Source organism: Nematostella vectensis, chromosome 6, assembly GCF_932526225.1.
Source record: "Nematostella vectensis chromosome 6, jaNemVect1.1, whole genome shotgun sequence".
In the NCBI taxonomy this organism is placed as follows: Eukaryota; Metazoa; Cnidaria; class Anthozoa; order Actiniaria; family Edwardsiidae; genus Nematostella; species Nematostella vectensis.
In genome coordinates this window covers 7,825,523-7,851,532 of record NC_064039.1, presented here as the reverse complement: position 1 = coordinate 7,851,532, position 26,010 = coordinate 7,825,523, and the positions used below count along the sequence as shown (strand labels likewise).

Genomic DNA, 26,010 nt, shown 5'->3' with positions numbered 1-26,010 from the left:
AAATTCTGAATGAAGATAAGGCATTGAATGGTTTCTTTTATAATTCGTCGCGTGATATTTCTACGGAGGACGCCGTTTCGAATGCGGGCTTATTATCCCGCAGCGGATATACGTTTCATGCATGCGCTAGTCATTGTGGGCTCAAATAGTGGCCAGTAATTAATGAACGGGGCATGCGCTCTGGATCTCGTCCACGATCGTGGACGGCGGTTTGATCAAACGAACTTGCGACCCATGGCAGAGGTATCTTTTCCTCGCGAACCCCAGCCCAGCGAAATACAGAGAAAAGAGGCCTCTGCTAGCAGGGAATGTAATATAGACTGTAAGCTGTAATGTTTAATGTGAATTGTTTTATGGAATGTTAAAAAGAGAAATAAAGAGTGATAAAAAAAAAGTATTTGGTGTTTTCGAAGAATCCCGATTCAAACACTGCTCCGTCCTGGAAAGATGATTGCCGCCTCTACTTGGCTATTTAGGTGAGGGAAATTATGTACTCGGCCTCTTTGCTTAGCCAATCATGTTCTCGAATATATAATCAATAGCAGGTGTCCCTTCTAACCAATCAAATAGCCCGTAAGGTCATATATCCCAGAATTCTACACAGGCTCTCAAACACGCCAAGAAGAAAAAAATGGCGGCTGTTGAATCGTTATCTTTGGCAAATCATCTAGGAGAAAATCAGCAAAACGGCGAGGTATGTACCCATTTACTTCAGAAAATAATCAAGAGGAACCGGCTTTGTATTGATATTTTGAAAGATTATAAAATTATCGTACTTTATTAACAAAACGGCAGCAAATATTGCCATAAACATGCCGTGAACTTTCTTTAAGATTTTCTGAATAAAAGTTTTCAGCAACTCGTTATTATTCTTTTTCAACCCTTGTTAAATCACGGAGAAAAGATCAAGTCTTTTTTTTCAAAGACTAGTGGTACTTGGGTTATAGAAAGCACGTTTTTTTCTTAGTAGACGGAGACTTATCCGATTCGATTTATACGAGAGTTGTCGCGAGGGCAATGCAGTGATTTTCTTGTCTAAATGGTGTTCTCTACTGTAGTCTAGCTAGTGTTCCGAATTTTCCGAGCTTGATTCTTCGGTATCTTAATTTGCTGATATTATATAAGTTTCTAAGCCTCGTTTCAATAAGGCAAAAGGATGTGTTTTTTTCTGCAACCACGAGACAACAAACTTGACTCAGTTCAAAATAATTTGGACTTATGACTCGAGGCTTGATTGGAATATGTCATTTTTGATGACAGTTTACACTTAACACAGGAATTGGGTTTGCCCACATGGATTTTTTCGAAATCAGTGTACTTTAATTAACCCTTTCACTACTGAGGGGGCCAAAAGGGGCCAAGCGAAAATGTCACATTATTCCTGCGGGGGCAAAAAAAGGTCGATTTGCATTGAGTTCAAAACAATCCTCCCCTCTCTCCCTAGGGAATAAAAGCTAATAAAAACCACATGGGCTGTTGTTCTATAGATATTAACCAATCAAATTCTATGTGTTCTGACTGATGCCTCTTATTCTGTTGATTGTAAATGAACTGCCAAAGGTTTCAATAAACATATCTATCTATCAGTAAAAATGCCAAAATAGATGCAGAGAAGGTAGCCAAGCTCGCGAAGTGGGAAGACGTTGTGCTGGACGAAATACGAAGGTTTCTTGGGGTAGCCCTCGTTAAGGGAATCAATCCGTTGCCCCAACAAGCGCTCTACTGGTCGACAGACTCACTTTTTTGGAAACATTGGCATCCAGGATGTAATTCCAAAAAAAACGCTTTGAAAAAATCGCTCAATATTTACACTTTGTTATCATAACTACAAGAAAATTCAGGCAAGTTTGTAAAGAGTGTACTTGGCACGAACAAGTAAAGGTGTAACTACATCAGTTCCACTGGTCGAACGATAGTCGATAGTTAGTAGGATGGCTGCGATGGGACTGATCACCCCACTTGGCATCACAGAAGACTTGGACAACTACGAAAGTGGACAAAAAATGCAGCTCACAAACATAGTGCTAGTTCTTAAAGCAGGGGATAGTGTGAAGTTTCGGAAATGCATGTGACTCGGAAATGATTGGGTAATGTAATCTGAGCCTGGGCGGCACCTAGGGGGCGGTTGAGACTAGATTTAGTGCGGTTTGGTTGTAAAACTTGAAAAGAAGAATTATATCATTACTTGTCCTGAACGAAGTCGTATTTGTGATCGGTTTGGGCGGGTAACACAAGCGCCTTGTCACCAAGAGTTCCACAGAGCATGAATATTGTCCATGGATTCTAGACTTTTTTCTATCATCATTCTTGTGGCAATATGTCTCATACTATTGACAATATATACGCTAACAATATATTGTGTTTGAGATTTATAACTATCTTGTAAATAGCACTTTCTGATGTTCAGTTTCTGATGAACTATAGAGAAATGGCGTGAAATTTGAATTTTTGAATTAATTTGAAAATTCAGTCTAATGTAGCTCTTAACAAGATGGGTGAAAATGAAAATATTTCGGTTCACTACTTGTTTCTGTGCTTTATTCTTTACAATCTGCCTTCAAAACCTACAGAGCATGCATGTTATATTTTGGTGTGTAAATTAGTGGGGAATGCTAATTAGTCCCCAGGAACAGCAGGATGTGACACACATTAGGCTTCAGTTGTGAAAGAGTTAAGAAAAGTAGCCATGTTAGCAAAAATTCATGAGAAGTTCTTGTATGTGCATGGCCATAGTGTGTCCATAGGTGCATGATTTGGGCTTTGAGGTCCCTGACTGCTAGTGAGGTTTATGCCAATAATTCAGCACCATCTTATTCAGCGATCTCATGCATCCTTTTTGGCCTGCTTCATGCAACTGCAACATGTGTCTGATTATAGCTTTTACCCATTTATTTGAAGGTGATGGATTTGGGTGAAGAGAAACCAGCAGAACCCGCCTCGGTAGAGATCAATAGCAACACAGAAGGAGGACAGAGAAAGAGGAGGAAACGGGGATTTGATGTTGGCCCAGGTAAATTCAAAATAGAAGTATAAACCTGTTTGTTTTACAGTGCTTGATGGCAGTTTCACATTTGAATGACAATCAACAACAAGGCCAGTTGTGGCATCACTTACCTACTAACAATGGCGTATTAAGTACTGTTGGATCATTATTGTTGATTGTGTTTGAGCTAGTAGCTGACTAGAGTTTGTGTTTCTGTGAGTGTCTTGTCAGGACATCCTAGTCATCACCAGCCAACAACAGCCAAGGAAACCTCACCTTCAATGGGAACAACTGCCAAATTACACCATCAATTATTGGTTCTTTGTATTATTTGCCCCTCAGTCATATAAAAACATGCAGCCATGTGGGTAGTTATGAGTTAGCTCCACTTGCCCTTGCAAAGTTGTGTTTTTCTCGCCATGGCCAAATATCTGCAAGGCCATACCCACATGGCTTTGCCACATGAACATGTTCTCAACAAAAACAAGTAAAAGTACAGTGTTCAGTGAGATTCAGCAAATGATAACATGTTTTTTCCTTTCTTTTTTCTTTCTCTGTTTTTCTCTTTATGTACATCCGGACAAACAATAAAAGTTGATGTTAGAGCCTGCATGTGTGCCTGTCCGCACATGCGCTTGCTCAGTACATGGCAGAAGGAGTGAGTCCCTACCTGTGGTAAACAGTTTATCATAATTCACCTTAACGCAGTGGTGACATATAATTAAACAGATTATGGCAAATTACCTATTGACTGAAGGCAGTAGTTTCACATAATTATGCAGACAGTTTAGACATTGTGTTATTCTGCAGTTTTTTTTTCACACTTTGTAGAATGGTTTTTGGTGATAGACCTTGTGTATCTTGTTAAAGAATTTTAGGGTTAGGGTTATACCTAAAAACAAAACAGAGAGCATTCCTCTTGGTCTGCAATCCACATAACCTAAGTTACTATGCACATACAATAGGGTGTTATTCCCCTGTTGCAGGTGTTAATATCTTTCTGCGGTCTACAGGAGATATGGAGATGGAGGAACAGACCCCGGATGATGGAACCAAGGGGACGCTACTCATCGGACCAGCCGCCGGGGGTATACAGCCGCGTGCCACAGAAAGCAAAAGAGCTCTTCCTTCCTTGACAATTATTCAAGAAGAGCTGCTCAAACGAGCCAAGCGATACGCCATGGAGCAGTCTGTACAACAGGTGAATTGATTGCTGAATGAAAATTGATACTATGAATCAAATAAATGCCCCATATCTAAAGAATGCCTCCTATCTAATGAATACCCCCCCCCCCCCCCCACAGGTAAATGTAATTATCCATTGACTGTTTAACATATGTTGCTAAAAGTAAATAATTAAGATTTTTACCTCTAATGCATTTCTCTTTTTCTTCTGAGAGTAAAACTTCTGGAACTGGATTCAGGGTCCTTACAGTACCCAGCGTAGTTGAGTTCTCTATGGGGTGCATATGCCATTTGACATAATACTTGGTTTTGCTTTAAAATGTTGGGTTGTTAAAACAAGGACAGTACAGTACAGACTGTACAGAAGACAACTGTTCTGTAGTTATACAAAGAAGACACAACGTCAAGTCACTTCTACTATATTGTAACAGGTAATTAGAGTTCGTTGTTTTTTTATATGTTCAGGTTCTAGCAAAGCAACAGGCCCTCCAAGCTCAACAAATGAATGCCTTGCAGACAGCAGCACAAAAACAGAGAGCACTGGCTCTTATGTGCAGGTAAGAGATAACTTTACTTTTGGTTCCTGGTCTAGTTTTTTGTGAGCATCAACCATATCACAGCCTGTCTTTCCTAACAGATGTTTCATGGGATATTGGTCCTGGCCCGTAAAAATACAATAGCACCAAGAAGATTTAGAACCAGGATAAAACTCTCTTTCCCAGTTTTAGTTTATCTCGATTCCAGATTTCCTGAGCACTCTCTAGACTACTAGTTAGGTGGGGTTACAAGGGCTCTTTTAGCAGGATGGATGTCCAACTTAAAGCCGCATTGCTTACTTCAGGAGGTCCGACGGAAACCTCAACCGTTAAAAGACAAAAGAATATATTAAAATCGGAGATATTAAACAGGTCATCCGCTTTAAATTATCAATCACATCCTCAAAGAAACTTTCAATATTTTGAAATATTTTTCACGTATTCCGTTAAAAATCATCGGGGATTGTTACGTTATCCACCGGAAGTAAACTGGTGAGAATGCTGCTTTAAGTTTAGTTTGTCAATGTTGAACAAATACACCACAAGCTGTTACAACCAATAAACTATTCAGGGTTTGTCTTTTACTAAAATATCTGATTTTGTGATTTACAGTTCACATAAGTCATTGACAGCAAAATACTGAAGGTTGCTTCTATAGTAGACCTGTATGATTTATTTTGTAGAGTGTACGTTGGAAGTATAAATTTTGAACTGAGAGAAGAGCATATCAGAACAGCCTTCCATCCATTTGGTCCAATTAATAAGATTGATCTTTCTTGGGACCCTCTCAATATGAAACACAAGGTAATGGGCTATCAACTATGTACCATGTTTTTCAAATTGTGCACTTCATAGGTACAAGTTAATTCTGTCCCCAAAGTAAAGAAATCACAGTCATTAAAAGTCATTAAAAGCATTTCTTTCCGATTTTTCCACTCAAAAGTCAATCAAAACGAGTGTGCCTACACAGCACTATGCATTAAACATAGAATATCACCAAACCTAGCTTGTATGACATTAAGATAGATGAATTATTGTAACTCGACTAAAAATTTTTGAAGCACTGCATTTAGTATTTTATTGTTTTTTTTTTGTTATCACTCATATAAACTACTGAAAGTTTCTGATGAAATTGGTATTTTTTTTTAATACTTGTTTTTTTGAAGATCAACCCAAAAAATCCCTCATTATTTTTTGCCATTAATTGATTAATTAATGAAACTGTTTTTGTTATAGGGTTTTGCTTTTGTGGAATATGACCTTCCTGAGGCTGCCCAACTTGCTTTGGAGCAGATGAATGGTGTTCTGCTTGGAGGAAGAAATATCAAGGTAAAATTTTTACTTTTTCTGCATGTTCCTTTATATTTCGTTTAATCTATAGATAAAAAAAGAGCTTATTTGTAGTAAAATGTGAGTTCTGCCTGGTATAGCATAGTTGGTAGTAAAAGCTTGAGCTGTTTACTTAAATCACTTTTGTTATAACAATTAGATTTTAATTTTTTTTTTGTATCCCTGGCTGGTTGTTTGAAGGTCGATTCTAAACTGTGATTCTAAACTTTAAAGTTTGTTAGTGAAATTTCAATTAGCAGATAACCAGTGGTTAACCTGGAGAAATACAAGATTTTGTAGACAATTCTCAACACAATTCAATAAATCAAATTTACCAAAAATTTGCCAAAAGAATTGCCGTAACACTGATTTCAATCACAAAGTCATAAATGATCCAGTTTATGCATCGACACACAAGGTTCTAAATTTTGAATGAAGAGCCACAGGTATCCAGTCCAGCTGATTTCTATCTCTGATGATTCCCCATATTTAACCATAGGTTAAGATGTAACCATCGATCAGTGGTCCCTGCCCCCCTAATAGGCTATGGATGAAGTCTCTTATTATTGGTCACACAATTGGACTCTGTCTGGTTTCTGCATATTATATCCGTGTTCTTTTCAAGCTGTGACATCATTTGTGTGCTATTAGAGGACATACAATCAAAATGAGATCTCTAAGTTGAATATGTACACCTATTTCAAAAAAAGGTTGCACTCGAGAATCCATGTGTTGTAACCCGCAGTGGTTCATGGGTAGAGTAAAAACGGCAGAATCCCTGTATCTAAAAGCCATATGAATGTTTATAAGAACATAAAAAAGAATTGAGGGTAGCAAAATGGTTATGGTGGACAAGAGTTTTGAAACTGTATTTGTATTTTATTTAGGCTTATTTAACTTGATGCCCATGAACCACAGATTCTCCAAATGCAACCTTATAGGTTTATACAGTATACAGTAGTTTAAGGCATGATTAAATAAAAAAAAATAGGTTATTCCTTTTTTTAACAATTTTATTTAGGTCAGCACATACAGTACCAGGTCACATATGATATGCTGCCATTATAGATAAAATTACAATAAAATCTGAATACAAGTAGATAATAATAAACAAGCCACATCAGATGAATGAAATACCACTGTTGCATTTATCTGACAAAGCAAATTTAATTCATACTAATGTTGTGTACAGGTTGGTCGGCCGAGCAATGTGCCTCAAGCGGCTCCACTTATAGAGCAGTTTGAGCAAGAAGCCAAGAAATATGCTAGGATTTACATTGCCTCTGTTCACCCAGACTTGCTAGAGGATGACATCAAAAGGTTAGTAACATACATACGCAACCTTAAAGATACCTCCACCCAGACTTGATCATACTGTACACTCGTGTCATAGTCACCTTCTCCTAGACTTGTTAGAGGATGACATCAAAAGGTTAGTAACATACATACGCAACCATATACTCTTAAAGATACCTCCACCCAGACACACTCGTGTCATTGTCACCTTCTCCTAGACTTGTTAGAGGATGACATCAAAAGGTTAGTAACATACCTCACACTGTTCTCATAGTCACCTTCACCCAGAGTTGCTTGTGGACGACATGAAAAGGTAGTTAACATACCATACACTTTTCTCATAGTCACCTTTTCTTAAACTTGCTGTAGGATGACATCAAACAGTTGGTAAAACTTCATACACTCTTCTCAGAGTTACCATCACCCAGAGTTGCCAGAGGAGGACATTAAAAAGTTACTAACTTACCATTACTTCATAATTCAAGTGCTATATAATGCACACTTTTGTATCTATTTTTTTTTTTTTTTGGGGGGGGGGAATGGGTCTTGACAGTTTAGAGTATCTTTAGGAATTCTTTTTATTTTTAGGATTTATTTGTGGTAGACCCTTTGTTTTTAGAATCTCGTGGTATCAAATTTGGGTGTTGATAAACTTCAATACCTTTCCTTTCCACTTCATGCCTGAATTATTTTCCTTTTTGCAGTGTTTTTGAAGCATTTGGCAAAGTGGTTCACTGCTCGCTATCAAAGGAACCCATGACAGGAAAGCACAAGGGATATGGCTTTATTGAATACGAGAACCAGCAGTCTGCAAATGATGCCATAGCTTCCATGAATCTGTTCGACTTGGGTGGACAGTTCTTGCGGGTTGGTAGAGCTATCACCCCACCCACTTCCTCTGCAATGGCAGCCATCAACACCACACCACCAGGAACTCTCCCTGCTGCGGCAGCTATAGCAGCAGCTGCAGTGTCTGCCAAGATTCAGGCAGAGGAGAGAGGCATTCCTCCAGAACTTGCACGTATGTGAATTTGCTGTTGTTTGCATTACAAGCTTACTCCAAGATGAATTTGTGATCCAAACTGCAAATGATTTTAATGCTAGTGATCTTTCATGAGAGCAAGTTAGTCTAGAGCACCACATAGGTTTGCAAAAGAGTACACATATTTTACAGGGGATTCTACATTTTAGATAAATGACACACAAAGAACAGGGGTAAGGATTTTACAAGAATACACCTTATAAGTTAAACCAGCAATGGTGTGCTCTAAATTGTACAGTGAACATTAATTGTCTTTCTTTTTATCTCTTAGCAATTACGATCCCTGCAGTTACCACAGTCATAACATCAATGTTGCCTGGATCCGCTGGCTTGGTAGCTTTCCCTACTGTTGCTGTCACCTCCCTAGCGGCCGGGGTTATGCCCCAGCCTCTCATAACAGGCAGTCCAGGCTTAATACCAGGTAAAACGACATTATAGAACTGTGTTGTTTTCCGCAAATTGGTCCATTTGTATATATACCACAGAATCCTGTTGATAAAGACACTATTTGAAACCACATATCTGCCCACATTAAAAGGGTTCCATATTAAATGGGATAGAATTTAAATGGAGGCTTCTTTCCTCAGTACTGTGATGGCTGTAACCAGGTGCCTTCAGAGCAGGGTCTCTTTATTTGGTTAGAGTTGAATGTGAGGGAACCCAATGGTGTGGTCGAGAATATCCCCGGCTAGTGCAACTGGCCAAGAATTGGCGTTTGCTCTGTCCAATCTTTAGTCTTTACTAAGACTTTTTCTGGGCAGAATCAATTTTTTAATATATTTACTTCTCTTTATAACTTGCCTGAGATCTAATACAAATGAAAGAAAATTTAGAGAAAGGAAATTTAAAATTTGAAAACCATGTAAGTCACAAACCCGCTTACCAGACTTTTGGGCTAGGACTGTGCAGAACTACAACCAAAACTCTGTTACTTGCCCAAAAACATCCCAATTATTTAAATTTTGTTAAATATTTTTTAGTAGCTCCTGCTACACCAATTGTCACTCCCATCGCTACCCCAGTCGTCACCACAGCAGCTCTACCAGTAACAACCACAGCTGCCATGATACAACAACAGCAACTTCAGCAACAGCAACTTCAGCAACAACAGCTTCTACAGCAACAAGAACTGCTACAGCAGCAACAACAACAGCAACAAGAACAACAAAGCCAGCGACAGGCCTCTGAAATTGCTCAGCAGCAAGCTGAGATTAAGGCAAAGATCGACGAAGAAACTCAACGCAAAATGGCTGAGGGAGGTAGCATCAGTCATGAGGAAAATATGTCTATTTCCGGAAGCAATGCCAGATATATGGTGATGCAAAAGCTATCTCGAAAAAGCGAGGTAAGAAAAAACGTTAACTAGCTTAGTTTTGTGTAGCAGTGTAATAATTATCCTGATTGTTCTATCAATGCAAGGTGACGGTGTCGTTTAACCACTGTAATAATAGCCCTTGTTGTTTTTGTCCCTCCCTCAGTCCAAGATGATGGTGTTGTGTAGCGCTGTAATAATTGCCCTGATTATTGTTCCATCAGTCAAATGTAATAATGTTGCATAGCACTAATAATAGCCCTAACTGTTGTTGTTGTTCCGTCAGTCCAATGTAATGTTGTTGTGTAGTACTAATAATAGCCCTAATAGTTGATGTTGTTCCATCAGTCCAATGTAATGTTGTGTAGTACTATTAATAGCCCTAATTGTTGTTCCGTCATTCAATCTTATGTTGTTGTGTAGTACTAATAAAAGCCCTAATTGTTGTTTTTATTACATCAGAGCAGGGTAATGGTGTTGCATAGCACTAATAACTAATTGTTGTTGTTGTTCCGTCAGTCAAATGTAATGTTGTTGTTTAGTACTAATAATAGCCCTAATTGTTGTTGTTGTTCCGTCAGTCCAACGATATGTCGTTGCATAGTACTAATAATAGCCCTAATTATTGTTCCGTCATTAAATCTAATGTTGTTGTGTAGTACTAATAATAGCCCTAATTGTTTGTTTTTACATCAGAGCAAGGTGATGGTGTTGCAAAGCACTAATAATAGCCCTAATTGTTGTTCCGTCAGTCCAAGGTAATGTTGTTGCATACAGCAGCACTAATAATAGCCCTTGTTGTTCCTCCCTCAGTCCAAGGTGATGGTGTTGCGTAATATGGTGGGCGTGGGAGACCTGGATGAAGACCTTGAGCATGAGGTTACTGATGAGTGCAGCAAGTTTGGTACAGTCAGTCGAGTGGTCATCTACAAGGAGAAGCAGGGGGAGGAGGAAGATGCGGAGGTCATAGTCAAGATCTTTGTCGAGTTCACTTCACCTGATGGTAGGTGCTACAGTAGGATTCTGTGGTCCTTAAGGACCACTCATCAGTTATATCACCTTATTAAACCAGGTGAAATGTGGCTGTACTTTAGCGGTATTCCAGCTTGCAGGTCAACACTTTATTTTGATTTTAGATATGTATCATGGATATAGTTCCCCACCATATGCTACTGTAGCTACAAATCCCTTCCCGTGCTTAATGAATAATTCATATATTTATTTGGTTTAAACCTTCAATAGAATATTTATTCTGTATACATATACAGTAGGCAAAGTATGTCTAAAGAATCTTTAAAAGTTGCATTATTTGTCTATCATACATATTGTCTTTTTTTCAACTAAAGATTTTATGCTGATTACAATTTTGCGCTTCTCCTAGAAACCGACAAAGCCACAAGTAACTTAGATGGTCGATGGTTTGGCGGGCGAGCAGTCAAGGCCGAGGCTTACAATGAAGACAAGTTCCTGTCTGCAGACTTATCAGGCTAGCATTTACCTAGTCAAATCTGCTGAATCACTTGAAGAAACCGGATCTATTTGAAACATAGCCACGACATTGTGCATCAGAGGGCCAGATAGACATGCGTTAGCAGTTGTGAACACAAACACGACGAGTGCATCATGGGTTCACACAAATGACAGTAGGCTCGATTTCCATCCGAAAATTGATGTAAACCTCAGCTTAAGTCGAGCCTAATATTGCAGTCTATTTTAACTATTAGACATGTCAGTACAAACCATTCTTGTTCAATCTTTTAGCATGTACAGTGCTTTTCTAATGCAAGGAGGGTATTTCGAGCAGAGTCTAGTTACTTCATTAGTTATAATGTAAAATTTGTCAATGCGAATAAAAGGGTACCCGATGTTTAATGTGTGGCTTGATACCCCCCCCCAAAAAAAAAAAAAACCCATAAATGTAACAACCATAAATGTAATAAACAGGCACGAACAACCAACTTGACGTAATATGTCACCCTATTTACGGTGCCTGTTGTAGAATTAAAAGAAAAGGAACATGATTGTTTGTGTGTGTTAGCTCTTCGTACGTCGCAGGTTGTTAAATTTATTGAGTTCGTGTCACCAGAACGCAAGTTTCTCGCATCCTGTTGGCTTAATTCACTGTCAAGGTGGCCACGGTAGCGCGCGTCGCACTGTAAGCCCACCTAAAAGAATGTCGTTCAACCCTCCTTTTTTTGTTTGCATTTAAAAGTACAACTGTTCATTTAAAAAAAAATCAAAATCTACGATTGAAGACTGATAGTATACTTAACGATATTTGATTTAAATTTTCTTAGAATTAGCGGATGAATTCTTTCAATGACTTGGCATTGTGCGGTATAAAGTGGCGGCGTGATTGGCCTTCTTTAAAGGTTTACATCGAGCAATCCCTATAATGTAGTGGACTTTCAGCCATCCCCATTAGAGCGGAAAGCGTAAGCGGACACCTTTGAAGATCGAAAAATACGACAGAAGGTATTTTAGCAGCGGGCAGGTCTTCAAGGTTCTTACTTACTAGATATTTTTTAGCGTGAAAATACAGAAACGCATCGATAAAAACGTGAACATACTCTCACGAACACACTTACTGTCGAATCCGTTGTATCGCGACCCGCGTTTTCAAAACACGATTATTTTTTTTTTTGTTCCGTCAGTAAAACCATTCTGAGCCAATCAGAGTCTTGCTTTGTGCACTTCCCTGGCTATTTGACTGGCGGAACAGAAAATCCCAAAAGACAAAAAAATAATCGATGTTTTGAAAATGCGGCGTCGGGATACAACGGATTACAAATCTCTAATGGGTGTAGGTCGAGGCTGCGTTTCACTCAAATGACACGGCACAACATTGCACAGCCGCTTTTAACCCCGGCGTTATCAATCGAACGTTCGGTAATCGAATTTCAATCGTTCGATAGATTCGCGATTGGTTCGGCAATCGAACAAAATCGAAATCACCCAAAATATTTTCCAATCTAACGTTCGGTAATCTAACTTTTTTTTTATCAATTGCAAGTTCCGATCTCAGTTTTCATGCTGTCAATTCAATGTAACAAGCAGTGCGCGCGCAACTGATTGAAAGAACGCCAGTTGCTTTCCTGTCACTGGCGTTGTTTGTTGCCTCTCAGAGTATGAAATTAGAATGGTCTTTTGGGGCAAGGAAACATTTAGGTTTCCTAAGCCCGGGGGTGGTACTCCTTATATCCATCGGACGGAGATCATGTATCTTTTAGGGTGTAAGTTTGGAGTCTTGGTGATCCAAATGGAATTGCCCAGATTTTTTTACCTCGGTATCTTTTAGGGTGCAATTATAGCCATCGCTCATCTAACTTGTAGCTCATGAAAGAGCGTTAAAACGTGTCATTAGAGTCAGTTTTAAATAAACTTACTCTAATGACTCTGGTTTGGAGTTCGATTGTGTTCGGAAATCGAACTCACTGAAAAGTTAGTGTTCGATTTTGTTCGATTGCCGAATCAATCGCGAACAATCCAAAGATTGAAATTCGATAGAGTTTTGTTCGGATTTGTTCGATTGATAATGCAGAGTTTTAACCCAGCAATGATGGCAGGAGCATCTACAATAGGAACAAGTTTTGAATTCAACGCAAATATATTTTATTTTTCACTTCCTACAACTGCGGTATGGTAAGAAACTCACTCAGCTTATCCTTGTTGTCGAAATTCATCTTTTTTTTTAAGTTTAGGATCACACAGTAACCATTTTTGCTCAAGGTAAAAATAATTCCCCATACATAACTGGTCCAGACCTAACTCACGCGCTACATAACATATTCCACTTTACCTAAAATGACCCTATAGCAGATATTTTTCTAATTTTGTAGTCGTTACTGGGAGCTTTTTAGAGCATCTTCCAACTCGCCATTCCCATGGAGTTCCTACAGCAACCAAGAGATATTAGTATTTTTAAGTTTAAACTAATTAACACTTCACTGAGGAAACTCGTTGCTAAGGCCTGGCTAAACTAGGCGACATGTAGCGCGTACGACAGTCTCGACGTACGACAGTCTCGACAGTCTCCTTAAAGCCGCATTGTCACCAGTTTACTTCCGGTCGATTACGTAACAATATCCGATGATTTTTAACGGAAAACGCGAAAAATATTTCAAAATATTGAAAGCAGTGTGTTTATTGAAAGTTTCTTTGAGGATGTGATTGATAATTTAGAGCGGATGGCCTGTTTAATATCTCAGATTTTAATAGATTCTTTTGTCTTTTAATGGTTGAGGTTTCCGTAGGACCTCCGGAAGTAAACTGGTGACAATGCGGCTTTAATTTTTCCTAGTTTAGCCGCTACGAAAAACATATAGTGCCAAAATGTTTCTCAACTATCCGAGAAACTTTTCTTTGTCTCTGCTACAAGATTTGTCGCGCGCTACAATGATTTTTGAGGTGGCGAAACAAGGACACATGTCGCACGCTTCATGTCTCCTAGTTTGGCCAGGACTTAAAGCCGCCTTGTCATAAGTTTACTTCCGGAGGTCCGACGGAAACCTCAATAAAGGACAAAAAAATCTATTAAAATCCGAGATATTTAACAGGTCATCCGCTCTAAATTATCTATCACATCCTCAAAGAAACTTTCAATAAACACACTGCTTTCAATATTTTGAAATATTTTTTGCGTTTTCCGTTAAAAATCATCGGAGATTGCTACGTAATCGACCGGAAGTAAACTGGTGACAATGCGGCTTTAACAACCATATAATCACTCACCCTAACTATGTCCAGTCCTCCGATAAGCTCCCCCTTGACGTACAACTGAGGGTAGGTCGGCCAATTAGAGTACTTCTTGAGACCTTCTCGAACCTAGGAAATGAGTGGGGCAATTGGCATTTACTTCAAAGATATTTGCCAACATTTCCTTTGTCTCATTGGCAACATTTCTAGGGGATTTAAGGCCATTCTATGATGCTAAAGTATTCTTATGTCTGAAAATCAGCTTACCTCAATATCCTCAAGGATATCAAAAGACTTGTAGCTGATCCTTTAAAAGATGATAAAGTGTTTGAAAATGATGTTGTTAGCAAAATGTGACGTCAAAGGTAAAAATTAACGGATAAATCGATGATTACCTTTGACTGTAGTGCGAAAGAATCTCACAAATTTGTCGACTAAACCCACATCGAGGATTCTAGAAATAAAAATGTTGACTTGAAAAATACAGGTGATGCTAATAATGTATCAAATTTTCAGCTTGCACGTGGTTTAAAAATGTCTGGCAAAGGGCCTAGCTCCAGCTGTTCCCTTTATTTTCTAGAAGGCAACGTTCAGTGATTTTTTTGTATTCTGCCTCTACTGCCACGGGGCATGGTGGGGGTGAGGTTTAGGGGGGGGGGGGGGGGGGGTAAATATCCTCACACCCCTATCATTTGCTGGTGATAGGTTAAAGCAGCGTTTCTAAGAGCAAACAACATGGCAAAGCACTGTTGGCAATACCTCAGGACTTCCTTTCATAAACAGCAAAACATTCACAGATTTTAGTAGACTTTCAATTCTACAAAACAAATAGGACACAATCTATTATCTAGGTCATCAAAAGGAACACGCTGACTAGATCGAGCACGGTACTTGACACACCTTGTTTTTAGATCCTGTTTTGGCGGCAACATAGATGCCAGCTCACCGCTGGTAGCCAATTCCTGGAAGAAAAAGAAGTCTTTGCATAAAGTCCTTCTCTGCTAGGTAGCAATTACTTATTCAGCATTCAGTAATTACACAATTAGAATGTACCTTAATGATGTCCAATCCACCAACTAGCTCACCATTTATGTACAGCTGAGGATATGTAGGCCAGTCAGAGTATTTTTTCAGACCTGTATGGTGGCATTCAATCAGCTATGCGTTACTTGTGAATTAATAACCACCAGTAGTCATTAGCCTAATAAGGACTGTCTCATCTTATACTCTTTCTCAAAAACATGCTCAGAGACCATAGCATTATTTTTGGGCACCTGCTAATGGTCCTTACTGCAGAAAACCTTCTGCCGTCAAAGATTTGAACACATTGACCCATCATTTTCTAAAAATTACTATCTCTGAAAAGGCTCACACACAGTACCATCATTACAGGTGTATATTCGTAGTGATTGGCTCCTGTTCAACCTTTTTCTGCCCTTCTCAGGCCTTCATTTGCCATGCAGCTAATTTTAGTAGGGGAGGGGGGAATGTTTCACTAAAAAAGGGAGCCAGAATTACAAAAGAGTACGAAATGTTCATGTAGGACAGGGGGACTAAAGCAGATAACCACATTAAGCAGCAGGCAAGTCTACAAGGAAAGTAAGAAAACTTACCCTGTCTGACTTCCTCATCCTTTAGGATGTCAAATGTGCTATACTGTGCACCAACTCCAGCCAGAATTCCAACAACTTGACGACTGAAACCTTGACAAATGAAACCAAATATCACTTAGTGATTGTATGTTTGATGTTTCAACATCCTGTATTTATTGTAAGTTCCTTTTCCTCAAGACTTTGTCTGTAAAACCTCATACTGCATTGCCTAGGCATTGACTTTTATTTGTTTGACAAAGTTCTTTTCTCACAAAGAAAGTCACATTTTTTCAAACATGTGATACACAAAAAGCATAAACTGTACTCACATTCAGACAGTCTGACACTTAATGATTGCATGTTAGGTTATCCTTTAATATGAGGCTTTATTCCTTTTTATGTAAAAACAAAACACTAAACCTTGTGCTTTTGTGAGAAAGTGGATCCATCTACAAAGGGAAGAAGGGGAAGTGAATACTGGATTGGATGACTGTGTGATTGTACTGGAATTTCAATATCTGCTAGATCCAATAAGCTATTTATTAAAAATAATTTTAATTTTATAATTGCATGAATAACGTATTCATCCTGGGTAAACCATCTTCCACAAAACCAAACTCACCACATTTGGGTTCCTGAGGGGTGCCTTTCATGAATAACATACAAGGTGAGCTATTGACCAGCTTCTTGAGTCTTGAAGTCAAATCCTGAAAAGAAAACACATTTGTGTCTCATGTACTGTAGAATCTGGTATGTTAAGGGTATGTGTGTCATGTCTCAAATACTGCAGAATATGGTATATTAAAAAAGGGAAAGTGTGTCTCAAATACATTAGAATGTGATATAATAAAGGGTAATATTATAATTTGGGTGAACGTGTACCTGAGTCTCGGGCTGTTCACATGGTTCTGGTGGTAGTATTATGCTGGCATGGTGCTCGACTTTTTTGGTTAGCTCAGGTGCATTTGCGCCATCAATCCGATCAACAACCTTCTGATTCTGCCAATTTTATTTAAACAAACATTGTGAATGCATCCTTGAACAAACAATAAAAAAACACACAAAGCCATTGTTTGTGGGCCTCAAAGCTGCTTCTATGGTATAGGGCAGATAGAACTAAACATTGTCTTCTTCAACATTCATGTCAGGTATTCAAGAAAGGGGTTCATTTCACGTAGTAATGACAATATTTTCTGGTGCTGCATTCTTATTTAACATCCAAGGCTACTGAAATGCAAGTCTTTATGGTATGTCAGTTTCAATAGAAATGTTTGCAGTTAGAAATAAAATACTTGGAGGCCTGTGGTTTTACACCAAAAAGAGGCTCAAACAGGCATGTTTTGGCGAGAATGCTTTTATTAAGTATTTACCAATTTATTTAACACTTGCTCATACTTATTAAATTCATAAGTATGAGCAAGTGTTAAATAAATTGTACAGAATGTTGCTGTCTTGTGTGTTCTGTTTTTTACTTGCTCTTGGCACAAAGAAAAAATGGCACACCCTACTATGTATTGAGTATATAGTATATATTTTTAGTGTATAACCATAGACTTACCAAGTATTGCAATTTAAACCAATTTGATTTGAAACATTGACATTACAAATACACATTGATTACAAACACACATACCTTAAAAAGTAATAAAGTTGGTACAGCATTTATATTATTTTTATACGAGACTTCAGGTAGTTTTTCAGCTTCAACCTTGAAAAATTAATTATCAAAATTATTAAAATCATTGAAATTATTTCAATGATCCATTCAGAGCTCAAAGTTTGTCATTTTTCAAGGCACATATTGCATTCAATCTCCAGATCACTTCTGTGAGCTCACAGCTTGGTTGTGAAACACAGTTTTTGCACCATGTTTAAACCCTCATGTATTAACTGTATTATGTCTTTTTGAATGTTCATGAGTGTTTTATAGCAGGAATAGGTGCAAAGAAAAGTTGTGTAGCATCCATTGAGTAAATAACCCATTGATCCAGCCGTTAGAAGGCATATTGGAAGTGAAGTAGAGCCTAGGTATATGTACGTGCATTTTTAGATGTTAAATTTTTAGATGACAAATTCTCAGATTGATGCGTTTTTAAGAAACATTTTGAAATATCTGTCTGCAAATGTAAGCATTTAGCCATTAAAGCTAAACTATTAAGATTGTTAACAGATTAGTTCTTACCTTGATAAAGTTTACATGAGGATTTTCCTTGGCAAGCTCTTCAAGTACATCATTCATTTGGTTACAATGTGGGGCCCATGGTGCAAAAAAGTGCACTACAGCCAATACACTGAAACAATAAAAAATCTTTACTGATTTGCCATACAGCCGAATCACTAAAATAATAAAGGACTGTTACTCTATACTGGTGTAATTGAACTTAGCTTAGCTGTATATTATTAAAAATATATTAAAATACAAGTGACATGAAAATAATGTGTAATAAGGTTTTAAAGCTTCAATTTACGGTCATACTATAGATTTTCGCTTAATTTAGCTTTTGCTAATGTCTAAGCAGCTACACAGGAAGGTCTAACACCTGCGTAAATGGCAAGGGGCCCGCATGTTGGTAATAGCACAATGTCTCAAACAAAACAGTCTTTGTGTGCCTTCATCATTCTATGTAATAACAAGGTTTTTGTTTGGGAGAATTCCAGAGCAGATTAGTGGAGCACAAGACTACAGGTTTAGCTTAAAATCGGCTTGAGAATTCCCCAAACAAACCTTACAAGATTTTATGCTGTGTCATATCGAGCCCTATGAAAATACACCAATCGGGGCATGTTTACTATCACAGATATTTCATAAATTATAATGTGCAATGCTCCAAGCATTGACCTATAACAATCGTTCAACTGAAATAACTTAAGTACGCATATTATAATTTACCGAAACACTAAATATTTTTTTCTATTCTACATAATTAGATGGACCGCTTAACAATGCAATAACAAAAATTAGGAAAACATCCACGTCCTTTTCACGATAATTCTACAACTATCCACAACGCTCTATCCCGCTGTTATTGTAACTTAATAATTTTCACAATCTAGATGAGGGATTGAAAATTCGAAAACTACGAAGCACACAGGAAACAAATCTTCTACGCATCGCTCCCTAGAAAGTGGATTGTGTTTTGCAAAAGGGAAAGTGCTTTGTCGGGATCTGTTTATTTGCTGACGTTACTTACTTTGAAGAGCTGGAGAGAATCCTGTCGAAGTCAGTGACAGTGTTTGCCTCTTGTATCGCCATTTTGTGTATTGCATGTAAAACGAGCCTGCGTTAAGTCAATAATCAGCACATGCGCATTGAGTATCTGATAACACAGGTAGACCAATTAACTAATTTTTAATAAAATGTGTTGCATCTTGTATGCTAATCAAGCCTTCCTGCAGTCGAAGGTTATTGTACGTTTTGGTAGAGGGTTTTTAATTTGAGGCATTGTATTTCAGAACCTAAAATATAAGCAAACGAAATCACTGTGCAGCTCAGACCTGTAAGGGGGGAGAGGGGGGGGGTTAAGGGGTTTGGAAGAACCATCCACTTGACTGAAAGGTCTGCTCAAATGAAAGAAAACTGAGTATCACTGTAAGCTAGAAATATTTAGCTTATAAGAGAAGACAGTGCGCTAAATGGATATACAAACCCCCTGCTCAAAATCCTGTTTATGCAGGGGCGTCAACAGGGGGGGTGGCCTAGGGGCCCAGGCCCCCACCCCCTTTAGCAGACAATAATACAGTAAATGTATGAGACATTATCTAAAATACAGAAGAAAATTCCTTGAAAGTAGCTTTTGGCCCCCCTGCTGTTAAAAATCCTGCCTACGCCGCTGTTATGGGCCTGCCGTGTGTGATTGTGACAGCTTTCTGTGATGTGACCCATCAAGAGACCATGTATAACACTTCAAGTTGTGCTTTTTATACCAAGCAAGAACTCCTTAAAATGATATCTCACCTGAATTGTTTGACCAACTTCCATCTCCTAATGTATGTGAAATGCCTGATGCATGACATTTCTTTAATTAATTTCTTTTAATCAATTACCAAAGAAATGTTTTTAATTCAACATAATCAACTTCCCACTCATGCTTGCAAATGTATGTACACACATCTTCAACATATATAATAAATTTTGGTAGACTCTCAAAAGAAGCCTGCCCATGCATACATAAATATTGTATTTTTATAGTTTACATATCTATCTAATTGTCTTAAAACCATAATATTGCAAAATATATAAATAATTTCTATCAACTTTTTTTTCTTTTTCTTGAATCAAATAGTACCTATAAGTCTTTATAAAATGTCATTTTTGGCTAACACACGGTTGGGTTCTTTAGTGGGAGGGCAAAATTAGAACAAACAAGAAGATACATCTTATCTATGCTATTTGAAAATTAGTTAATCTGTTTTTTCTGCTTCGAAAATTATATTTTCAAAAAAGGGTAAGTTCTATGTTTTCAATAATAAAAATACGATGTAAACATTTTAATTCGGAGTAAAGACTAAATCAATCATACAAACACCCCTTCTTCTTCGCCATCTGACTCTTCCAAATGATTTGGCAGATTGTTGTTTTTAAACAAACGGTTGGACGTATCAGAATATGAGTCTCTAGCTTGAGAGATTGCTGCCATAGGCGAGTATATTTGTTTAGAGACATCTACGTATCCAACTTCCGGAAGACGAGTGTCAGATAAAGCGTTAGCGTTTAAAGTTCTTGAAAGGCCGTTGTGTAGGATAGAGTTTCCTTTATTTATTCTACAAAGCGGCGATGCAATATACGTTTCTTGGAAAGAGCTTCCACTTGCTAGATCGCCATTGCTATTCGATTTTGTTGCCGCTGAGTGCTCTAACGAGACATCATTGTCTGCACTTCTTGAGAAGTCCAACAAAGGATCGTCGAAGTCATCGTATCGCACGCTGTGAAAATCTTCGTCAAGATCATAATAGGCATCACGTGATGAAAGTTCCATTTTAAGAGAAGCAATTTGTTTAGTTCTTTGCTCAATCATTTGGGTTGTATCGCCAACTGAGCGTGAAAAGCTTGAGATCTCTGAAGATTGATTGTTAGATATAGTTGTTTGTTTTTCTACTTCTCTTCGAAGATTTTTCAATTCATCAATGGGAGAATCAACCTGCTGAGCTAAGCTTGTGGTAAACCCCCCACTAAAATTAAAACTCTGAAGTTTGGAGTAAAGCTTTTCGCTTGTTGATTCTAAATCTGAAATCCGGTTTTCTAAAGACTTCAATTTCTCCCTCAAGTCCTCGATATTTGCTATGAACTTTTCTCGGGAGTTCTTGACAATCTCGTACTGTTCCTTGGTAGTCTCAAGAGAAACAAGCTCTCCTTTTTGAATTTTAGAAACTTCCTGCAATTGATTTATCAAGTGTTCGCTTATTTCCTCTTCAGTAGAGTACAGGGAGGCTTCTTCCAGCTCAGACCAAGAAGCCAGTTGAGTGTCGAGAATGTTGTTTGCGCGTGACAAGCGAATGATTCTACTCGCTTGACTTGACGCAGTGGCCTCGAGGGACCTGTAATCTTCCAAACGATTGTGAGGGTCACATAATTTGTTATCTATAACTAATTCAATTGCTGGACACCTTTCAATATCTAAAACAGATTGGTCCGGTGTTTCATCGCGAAGTAAGAATTTAACTTCTTTTTGCAGGCTCCCCCACATTTGTAAGCACTTTATTGGCTTTTCGGTTCGCGGTAAAATTCGTTCCAAATCGCGCCATTTCTCCAGGAGGGCTACCCGACCAGTTTTCCCCGCCGCTTTCGCAAGTGCAATCAAAATACTCTCACAGGTTGTACTATCACTAACCCCACGAATAATCCTTTCTTTACCATCCACCCAAACTCTAAGCTCATTCATGACGAGTAGCCTCCAGCATGGCAAGAAGTCCTTACGCTCACAACAGATTCCATCGTTACGCTGTGTAGCTCGGCATGCGGAGTTGTCTATGGCAAACGCTGTGTTTAGATGATTGGGTTACCGTTATTTCTCCTATTTCTTGATCAAACACAAACTGCTTGCTCCCATAAGGGTTATTCCTTCACATTGTTCGGCCAAATGCGTACTCTCGCTTCCATCGCAACCAGATACAATTTAAAGTTTATGTCGTCGATGCAGGTCGAGTGTAACTGATCGCTGCGTCGCGTGTGTAAATACAAAAAAATACGCATGCGCGGATCAACAAATTACTGAAGCAAATAATTGTAGATAAAATAACATATCTAAATCATTGTTTAAGGTGCTGGCATTTTGTTTTTTCTTTGATTAGTAGAACTGTGAAAAAAAAAAAGAATAAAAAAAAAAGGTGATGCTGAATGCAAAATGGGGCCCGACCGGGAATTGAACCCGGGACCTCTCGCACCCTAAGCGAGAATCATGCCTCTAGACCATCGGGCCGTAGTTAGGATAATGGGCAACAAAAATACAATTTAAAGCGAAAGGAATCAGAACACGATATCGCATAATTGAAATTACATGGCAAAACACTAGAGAGGTAAAATCTCAATCACAAGAGATATTAGAAAAATCAAAAGGTAACAAAAATGTTTATCGAGGAGCCAGATATGAGCGAGCCTGTACGCTGTACGATAAAAATTTACGAGAAGGCCTGGGGCCGAGCCCTGATAAGTTGAAGGAACAACAACCCGACATGGAGTTAGGGTGTTTTTGCCTCTCGTCTCAAACTTTTGAAAAACAAGAGAGAAAGAAAAGATCCCGAGCTCTTTTAGGTAGTCTTTCAGAGTGCAACACTGTAACAAGGCGCTTATATGGCCTTGCTCTTACAGAAAATTCCGCTGTTTGCGAAAACTTCTTCAAACCTTATGTCCAACAGACGAGCTCAACACATTTAAAAGAAAGACAGACAGTACCTGAATGGAAGGTCCAGCGAGACTTTCGAAGGCTGCACTGGAAGCAAAGAAAAAGAGAAAAAGGCAAAGTTATATATATTCAGCCTATTGGCTTGTTCCCTTCGCATATTCTCAAACCATTATCTGGTTTTAGTGATAAACAAGACATCACAGTCTTTGGGCTACTTCGAAATTTTGTTGAAGTTTACTTCACGGGGAAGAGGGTTACTGTTTTAGACGAGGTTAACTTGGATGATATGAGTTGTAGAACACGAATTCACAAGACAACAGGGAAGAGACAAGTTCTAGTTGGAGGTGAGTAACCTTTCCTATTTCCCACTCCTCCCCCTATTCGACGGAGACAGGCATAATGATTTGTGTAAACACAGGGCGATTAGGTATCTTGTTGCCATGGGCATGTCTAGAGTGTCCAGGTTGCAGGTGACATTCAGGGGCCGTCCACCCTAACACAGATTCGTTTAAATCCATATACTTTTTGATACGTTTAGGCCTTCCGTCCACACTAACATGCGCGCTGGATCCAGCGAATCCGGATACTTTTGAATCCGTGTTAGTGTGGACGACCCCTCGCACTCTCTTGTTTTCTTTTTTCTCTTTATTAAGCCCCAACTAAACAAGGACACATTGTTGTTCAAGCATTTCTTGTGCCACATCTTTTCAGATGGCTACAAAAGTGTGTGCATGATGTCTATTCAACTTTTTGTCCTCGCTAGCAGCAGCTTTAATTGGGATGATTAGTGCTTTAAAACGTCTTCCCTGTCTTACCTGCTACATTTTCCCCCGTAGTAGAAGTATAAAGCTTCAAATGTGACTTGGTTTCAGTTAAAATGATCATTGCATCAAACAGTCTTGGTGAATTAAACTTGTCCTATACAAATGCAGATATCTTGAAGTACTTGAAAAGTTGTCAGCCATCTGATGGGTATTGCACCATTGGCATTACCTGGCAGGACCTCTACCCAAGTGAGGACTGGAACTTTGTACTAGGAGAAGCATCTTGTGAAGATGGCTGTGCTGCTTTGAGCTTTGGGCACTATGAGCCTTTATCCTTTATGAGCACTGAGATATCAGATAATGAAGAGAAAAATACATCACTCAGTATCCATAATCAAACAGTGGTTGAGCAAGGCACTCAGAATGATGCAGATGAAAGTCATAAATTGAACTCTTTCAGTGGAGCACGCCCCAGTAACAATCAGTGCCTATCAGGGGGACTGGCTGAGAAACTTGTCGATATAGAAGTAGATAATGGCAGCATCGAAGATGTCAATGCAAATGTCATCTGGAGACTGTTCAGGGTTTGTATCTTTAATGATCAGTTTTTATGATACAATGAAATCCCATTAATACTGATGCGTACAAATGTCCTTATGAAATTAGGTATTATTTATAGAGCTATTTTGCTTTGGGATTTTGTAGACTGCCCTGAATTATGTAGCCTACACCAGGCCCGTACCAGGGTTTTTTTGGGAGGGTGTGTGAAATCCAAAAAAGTGGACCTAATTTTTCAGGGGGGAAGGGATAAAAAATCTGACCATCCCTGAAAGAACTAAAAGGGTTTTTTTATGCCTTCGCAGTATCTCCACGGGACGTTTATTGTTGCATTTGGCTACATACCGAAGTGGTCTAGTTTATGCTTTACAGTTTTGTCTACAAATAGCACGTTCATTGAGAACCGAAAGTGGACCTTCTGCCAAAATGGGGGTGGGTTCGCACACCCTGCACCCCCCCCCCCCCCTGAGTACGGGCCTATACACACAGGCACTTTGCATGAGAAATGTGTGCGGCTATCACCACTGAGCCAGCTTCAGCCTGCTGCTGTGGCATGTGCTGCCCTGGGATTCACAATATTTAAAAAACAAAACATTCTGAATAACCCCAAACGAGAGTTGGCTAGCAGGCCAAGCCAGCTTGTTTCACTTGCCCAACTCAGCCTCCTTTTCTTTGTCCCTGTGCGACAGAAATCCTGGAACTTGAAATTGACTGAAATCTTTTTTTAAAACAATGCATTGCTCTGGCAATAGGTAAATGACATTTTGCTTATTTAAAATTGTGAAATTTTACATAATGAAAATATCTTTATAGGATCAACCCAAGTGTTAGTGCATAGGTTTGTACTATGTGAAACATGTACATTTTGTGCAACTTAGTATTCAAATTATTGTATTGGCCACACAACGCTTAAAGGAGTCTGGACCACCAACTCACATTTTTGGTAGGATGTTTTTCCTTTAATAAAACTGTTGCTGTTTTTTTAATTTTTTAATTAAAATTGTTATTGTCTTTTTCAGGGAGTTAGCCACGAGCTTGGCCATGTATTTGGGCTCACCCACTGTACATTCTTTTCTTGTGCTATGAACGAGAGCAGTTCCATCACAGAGGCAGAATCCCAGCCCCTCGTTGTGTGTCCCGTTTGTCTAAGGAAGTTACAGCTTGCTTTAGGGTTTGAGGTGCAGTCTAGATATGACAAGCTAAAGGCCTTTCTAGAGACAGTTTGTGCTGGCTTAACTGAGCTACATATACCATCGGAGTGCCAGGAGACAGTAATATGTAAGAAAGAAAGTAAATTTGTCGAGACAATCAAGTGGTTAGGCAACATTGATAAATGTTTAGCACAAGAAGAGTGTACAATTGAGTATTAGTGAATAAAATAGGACAATACCCCAACATCCCATTCAAATTTTAAAAATGGTCCTTAAATATTTATAATATGGACAGTATTAAAGCGAAAACCCTGGCCAAACAAAGCGGAAGATGTGGCAATGTTTGTTTTGCCACTATCTTATGACTTCCGTCTTCTTGGGTTAGACTTGTGCACGTTCAATGTGGTCTATTGGTCATGTCGTGAGCATCGCATGAAGAAGTCAAAATAGTCAAAACTTGCGTCTTGTTGGCAATATTTTTAAAAGTGTTGTTTTCAATAAAACAACACAAAAACGCGCGACAAAATAGTCAACTTGCGTCAAAACTTGCGTTTTATGTTCGCATATTTTCAAGTCTCGTTTTCAACAAGAGACCACGTTCTTTCCATCGCGTAACGCGAAAATTTGTTGTAAGAGTTGTTCCGTGTGACATAGGATAGTATGAAAAAAGGGAACTACTTTGTTTTCATTATTTTGTCAACGTAGCACAGCAAAAGTTATGTAAGTAA

The 26,010-nt window shown here is 38.6% G+C and overlaps 4 protein-coding genes and 1 non-coding gene across 13 annotated transcripts; 2 read left to right on the top strand and 3 right to left on the bottom strand.

Annotated features, from left to right (window-relative positions):
- Nucleotides 1-592: 592 nt before the first annotated feature.
- LOC5518419 (poly(U)-binding-splicing factor PUF60) lies at nucleotides 593-11,550 on the top strand. Of its 5 annotated transcripts, XM_032363129.2 has the most exons (13): nucleotides 602-694; nucleotides 2,899-3,010; nucleotides 3,578-3,641; nucleotides 3,997-4,184; nucleotides 4,634-4,725; nucleotides 5,388-5,508; nucleotides 5,941-6,033; nucleotides 7,226-7,353; nucleotides 8,034-8,350; nucleotides 8,643-8,792; nucleotides 9,352-9,716; nucleotides 10,497-10,686; nucleotides 11,065-11,550. In XM_032363129.2, the coding sequence occupies exons 2-13, from the start codon at nucleotides 2,999-3,001 to the stop codon at nucleotides 11,172-11,174; spliced, it is 1,830 nt and encodes a 609-aa protein (XP_032219020.2). In that variant the 5' UTR covers nucleotides 602-694; nucleotides 2,899-2,998; the 3' UTR covers nucleotides 11,175-11,550. The 5 variants fall into 5 exon arrangements, with proteins under 5 accessions (XP_032219019.2, XP_032219017.2, XP_048584965.1 ...); XM_032363128.2 differs by lacking the exon at nucleotides 3,578-3,641 and having other exon boundaries at nucleotides 593-694; nucleotides 9,355-9,716; XM_032363126.2 differs by lacking the exon at nucleotides 3,578-3,641 and having other exon boundaries at nucleotides 593-694.
- A 1,721-nt stretch (nucleotides 11,551-13,271) lies between these two features.
- On the bottom strand, nucleotides 13,272-19,297 carry LOC5518494 (glutaredoxin-3). Of its 3 annotated transcripts, XM_032363132.2 has the most exons (13): nucleotides 19,162-19,296; nucleotides 18,153-18,261; nucleotides 17,604-17,678; nucleotides 16,853-16,969; nucleotides 16,593-16,677; nucleotides 15,992-16,081; nucleotides 15,432-15,514; nucleotides 15,279-15,340; nucleotides 15,138-15,195; nucleotides 14,774-14,832; nucleotides 14,646-14,685; nucleotides 14,415-14,507; nucleotides 13,272-13,576 (listed from the first exon to the last, which is right to left on the bottom strand). In XM_032363132.2, exons 1-13 carry the CDS (start codon nucleotides 19,221-19,223, stop codon nucleotides 13,526-13,528), a joined length of 984 nt encoding a protein of 327 aa, XP_032219023.1. In that variant the 5' UTR covers nucleotides 19,224-19,296; the 3' UTR covers nucleotides 13,272-13,525. The 3 variants fall into 3 exon arrangements, with proteins under 3 accessions (XP_032219023.1, XP_032219025.1, XP_032219024.1); XM_032363134.2 differs by lacking the exon at nucleotides 15,138-15,195 and having other exon boundaries at nucleotides 19,162-19,297; XM_032363133.2 differs by lacking the exon at nucleotides 17,604-17,678.
- Nucleotides 19,298-20,010: 713 nt separating this feature from the next.
- Nucleotides 20,011-22,206, bottom strand: LOC5518496 (ras association domain-containing protein 8). The gene has a single exon (XM_032363065.2). It carries the CDS (start codon nucleotides 21,847-21,849, stop codon nucleotides 20,485-20,487), a length of 1,365 nt encoding a protein of 454 aa, XP_032218956.2. The 5' UTR covers nucleotides 21,850-22,206; the 3' UTR covers nucleotides 20,011-20,484.
- Nucleotides 22,207-22,314: 108 nt separating this feature from the next.
- Nucleotides 22,315-22,386, bottom strand: Trnap-agg. The gene has a single exon. It is a non-coding gene; the product is annotated as a tRNA-Pro (tRNA).
- Nucleotides 22,387-22,477: 91 nt separating this feature from the next.
- On the top strand, nucleotides 22,478-25,526 carry LOC5518420 (archaemetzincin-2). 3 transcript variants are annotated; one of them, XM_032363067.2, is made up of 5 exons: nucleotides 22,628-22,718; nucleotides 22,823-22,922; nucleotides 22,993-23,153; nucleotides 23,742-24,157; nucleotides 25,151-25,526. In XM_032363067.2, the coding sequence occupies exons 2-5, from the start codon at nucleotides 22,864-22,866 to the stop codon at nucleotides 25,499-25,501; spliced, it is 987 nt and encodes a 328-aa protein (XP_032218958.2). In that variant the 5' UTR covers nucleotides 22,628-22,718; nucleotides 22,823-22,863; the 3' UTR covers nucleotides 25,502-25,526. The 3 variants fall into 3 exon arrangements, with proteins under 3 accessions (XP_048585183.1, XP_032218958.2, XP_032218957.2); XM_032363066.2 differs by having other exon boundaries at nucleotides 22,635-22,922; XM_048729226.1 differs by having other exon boundaries at nucleotides 22,478-23,153.
- The last annotated feature ends 484 nt before the right edge of the window (nucleotides 25,527-26,010 follow it).

Excerpts from the sequence above, each read along its gene's own strand:
- LOC5518419 (XM_032363126.2), top strand. The coding sequence starts at position 632 with ATGGCGGCTGTTGAATCGTTATCTTTGGCAAATCATCTAGGAGAAAAT. Across the intron at positions 3,011-3,996 it reads GGGATTTGATGTTGGCCCAG|GAGATATGGAGATGGAGGAA; the intron begins GTAAATTCAAAA and ends TGCGGTCTACAG. Across the intron at positions 8,351-8,642 it reads CATTCCTCCAGAACTTGCAC|CAATTACGATCCCTGCAGTT; the intron begins GTATGTGAATTT and ends TTTATCTCTTAG.
- LOC5518494 (XM_032363132.2), bottom strand. The coding sequence starts at position 19,223 with ATGGCGATACAAGAGGCAAACACTGTCACTGACTTCGACAGGATTCTC. Across the intron at positions 14,833-15,137 it reads TTATGAAAGGAAGTCCTGAG|AATCCTCGATGTGGGTTTAG; the intron begins GTATTGCCAACA and ends TTTTATTTCTAG. Across the intron at positions 14,508-14,645 it reads ATATCCTTGAGGATATTGAG|GTTCGAGAAGGTCTCAAGAA; the intron begins GTAAGCTGATTT and ends CTCATTTCCTAG.
- LOC5518496 (XM_032363065.2), bottom strand. The coding sequence starts at position 21,849 with ATGAATGAGCTTAGAGTTTGGGTGGATGGTAAAGAAAGGATTATTCGT.
- LOC5518420 (XM_048729226.1), top strand. The coding sequence starts at position 22,640 with ATGGAGTTAGGGTGTTTTTGCCTCTCGTCTCAAACTTTTGAAAAACAA. Across the intron at positions 23,154-23,741 it reads GAGACAAGTTCTAGTTGGAG|ATATCTTGAAGTACTTGAAA; the intron begins GTGAGTAACCTT and ends ATACAAATGCAG. Across the intron at positions 24,158-25,150 it reads TCATCTGGAGACTGTTCAGG|GGAGTTAGCCACGAGCTTGG; the intron begins GTTTGTATCTTT and ends TGTCTTTTTCAG.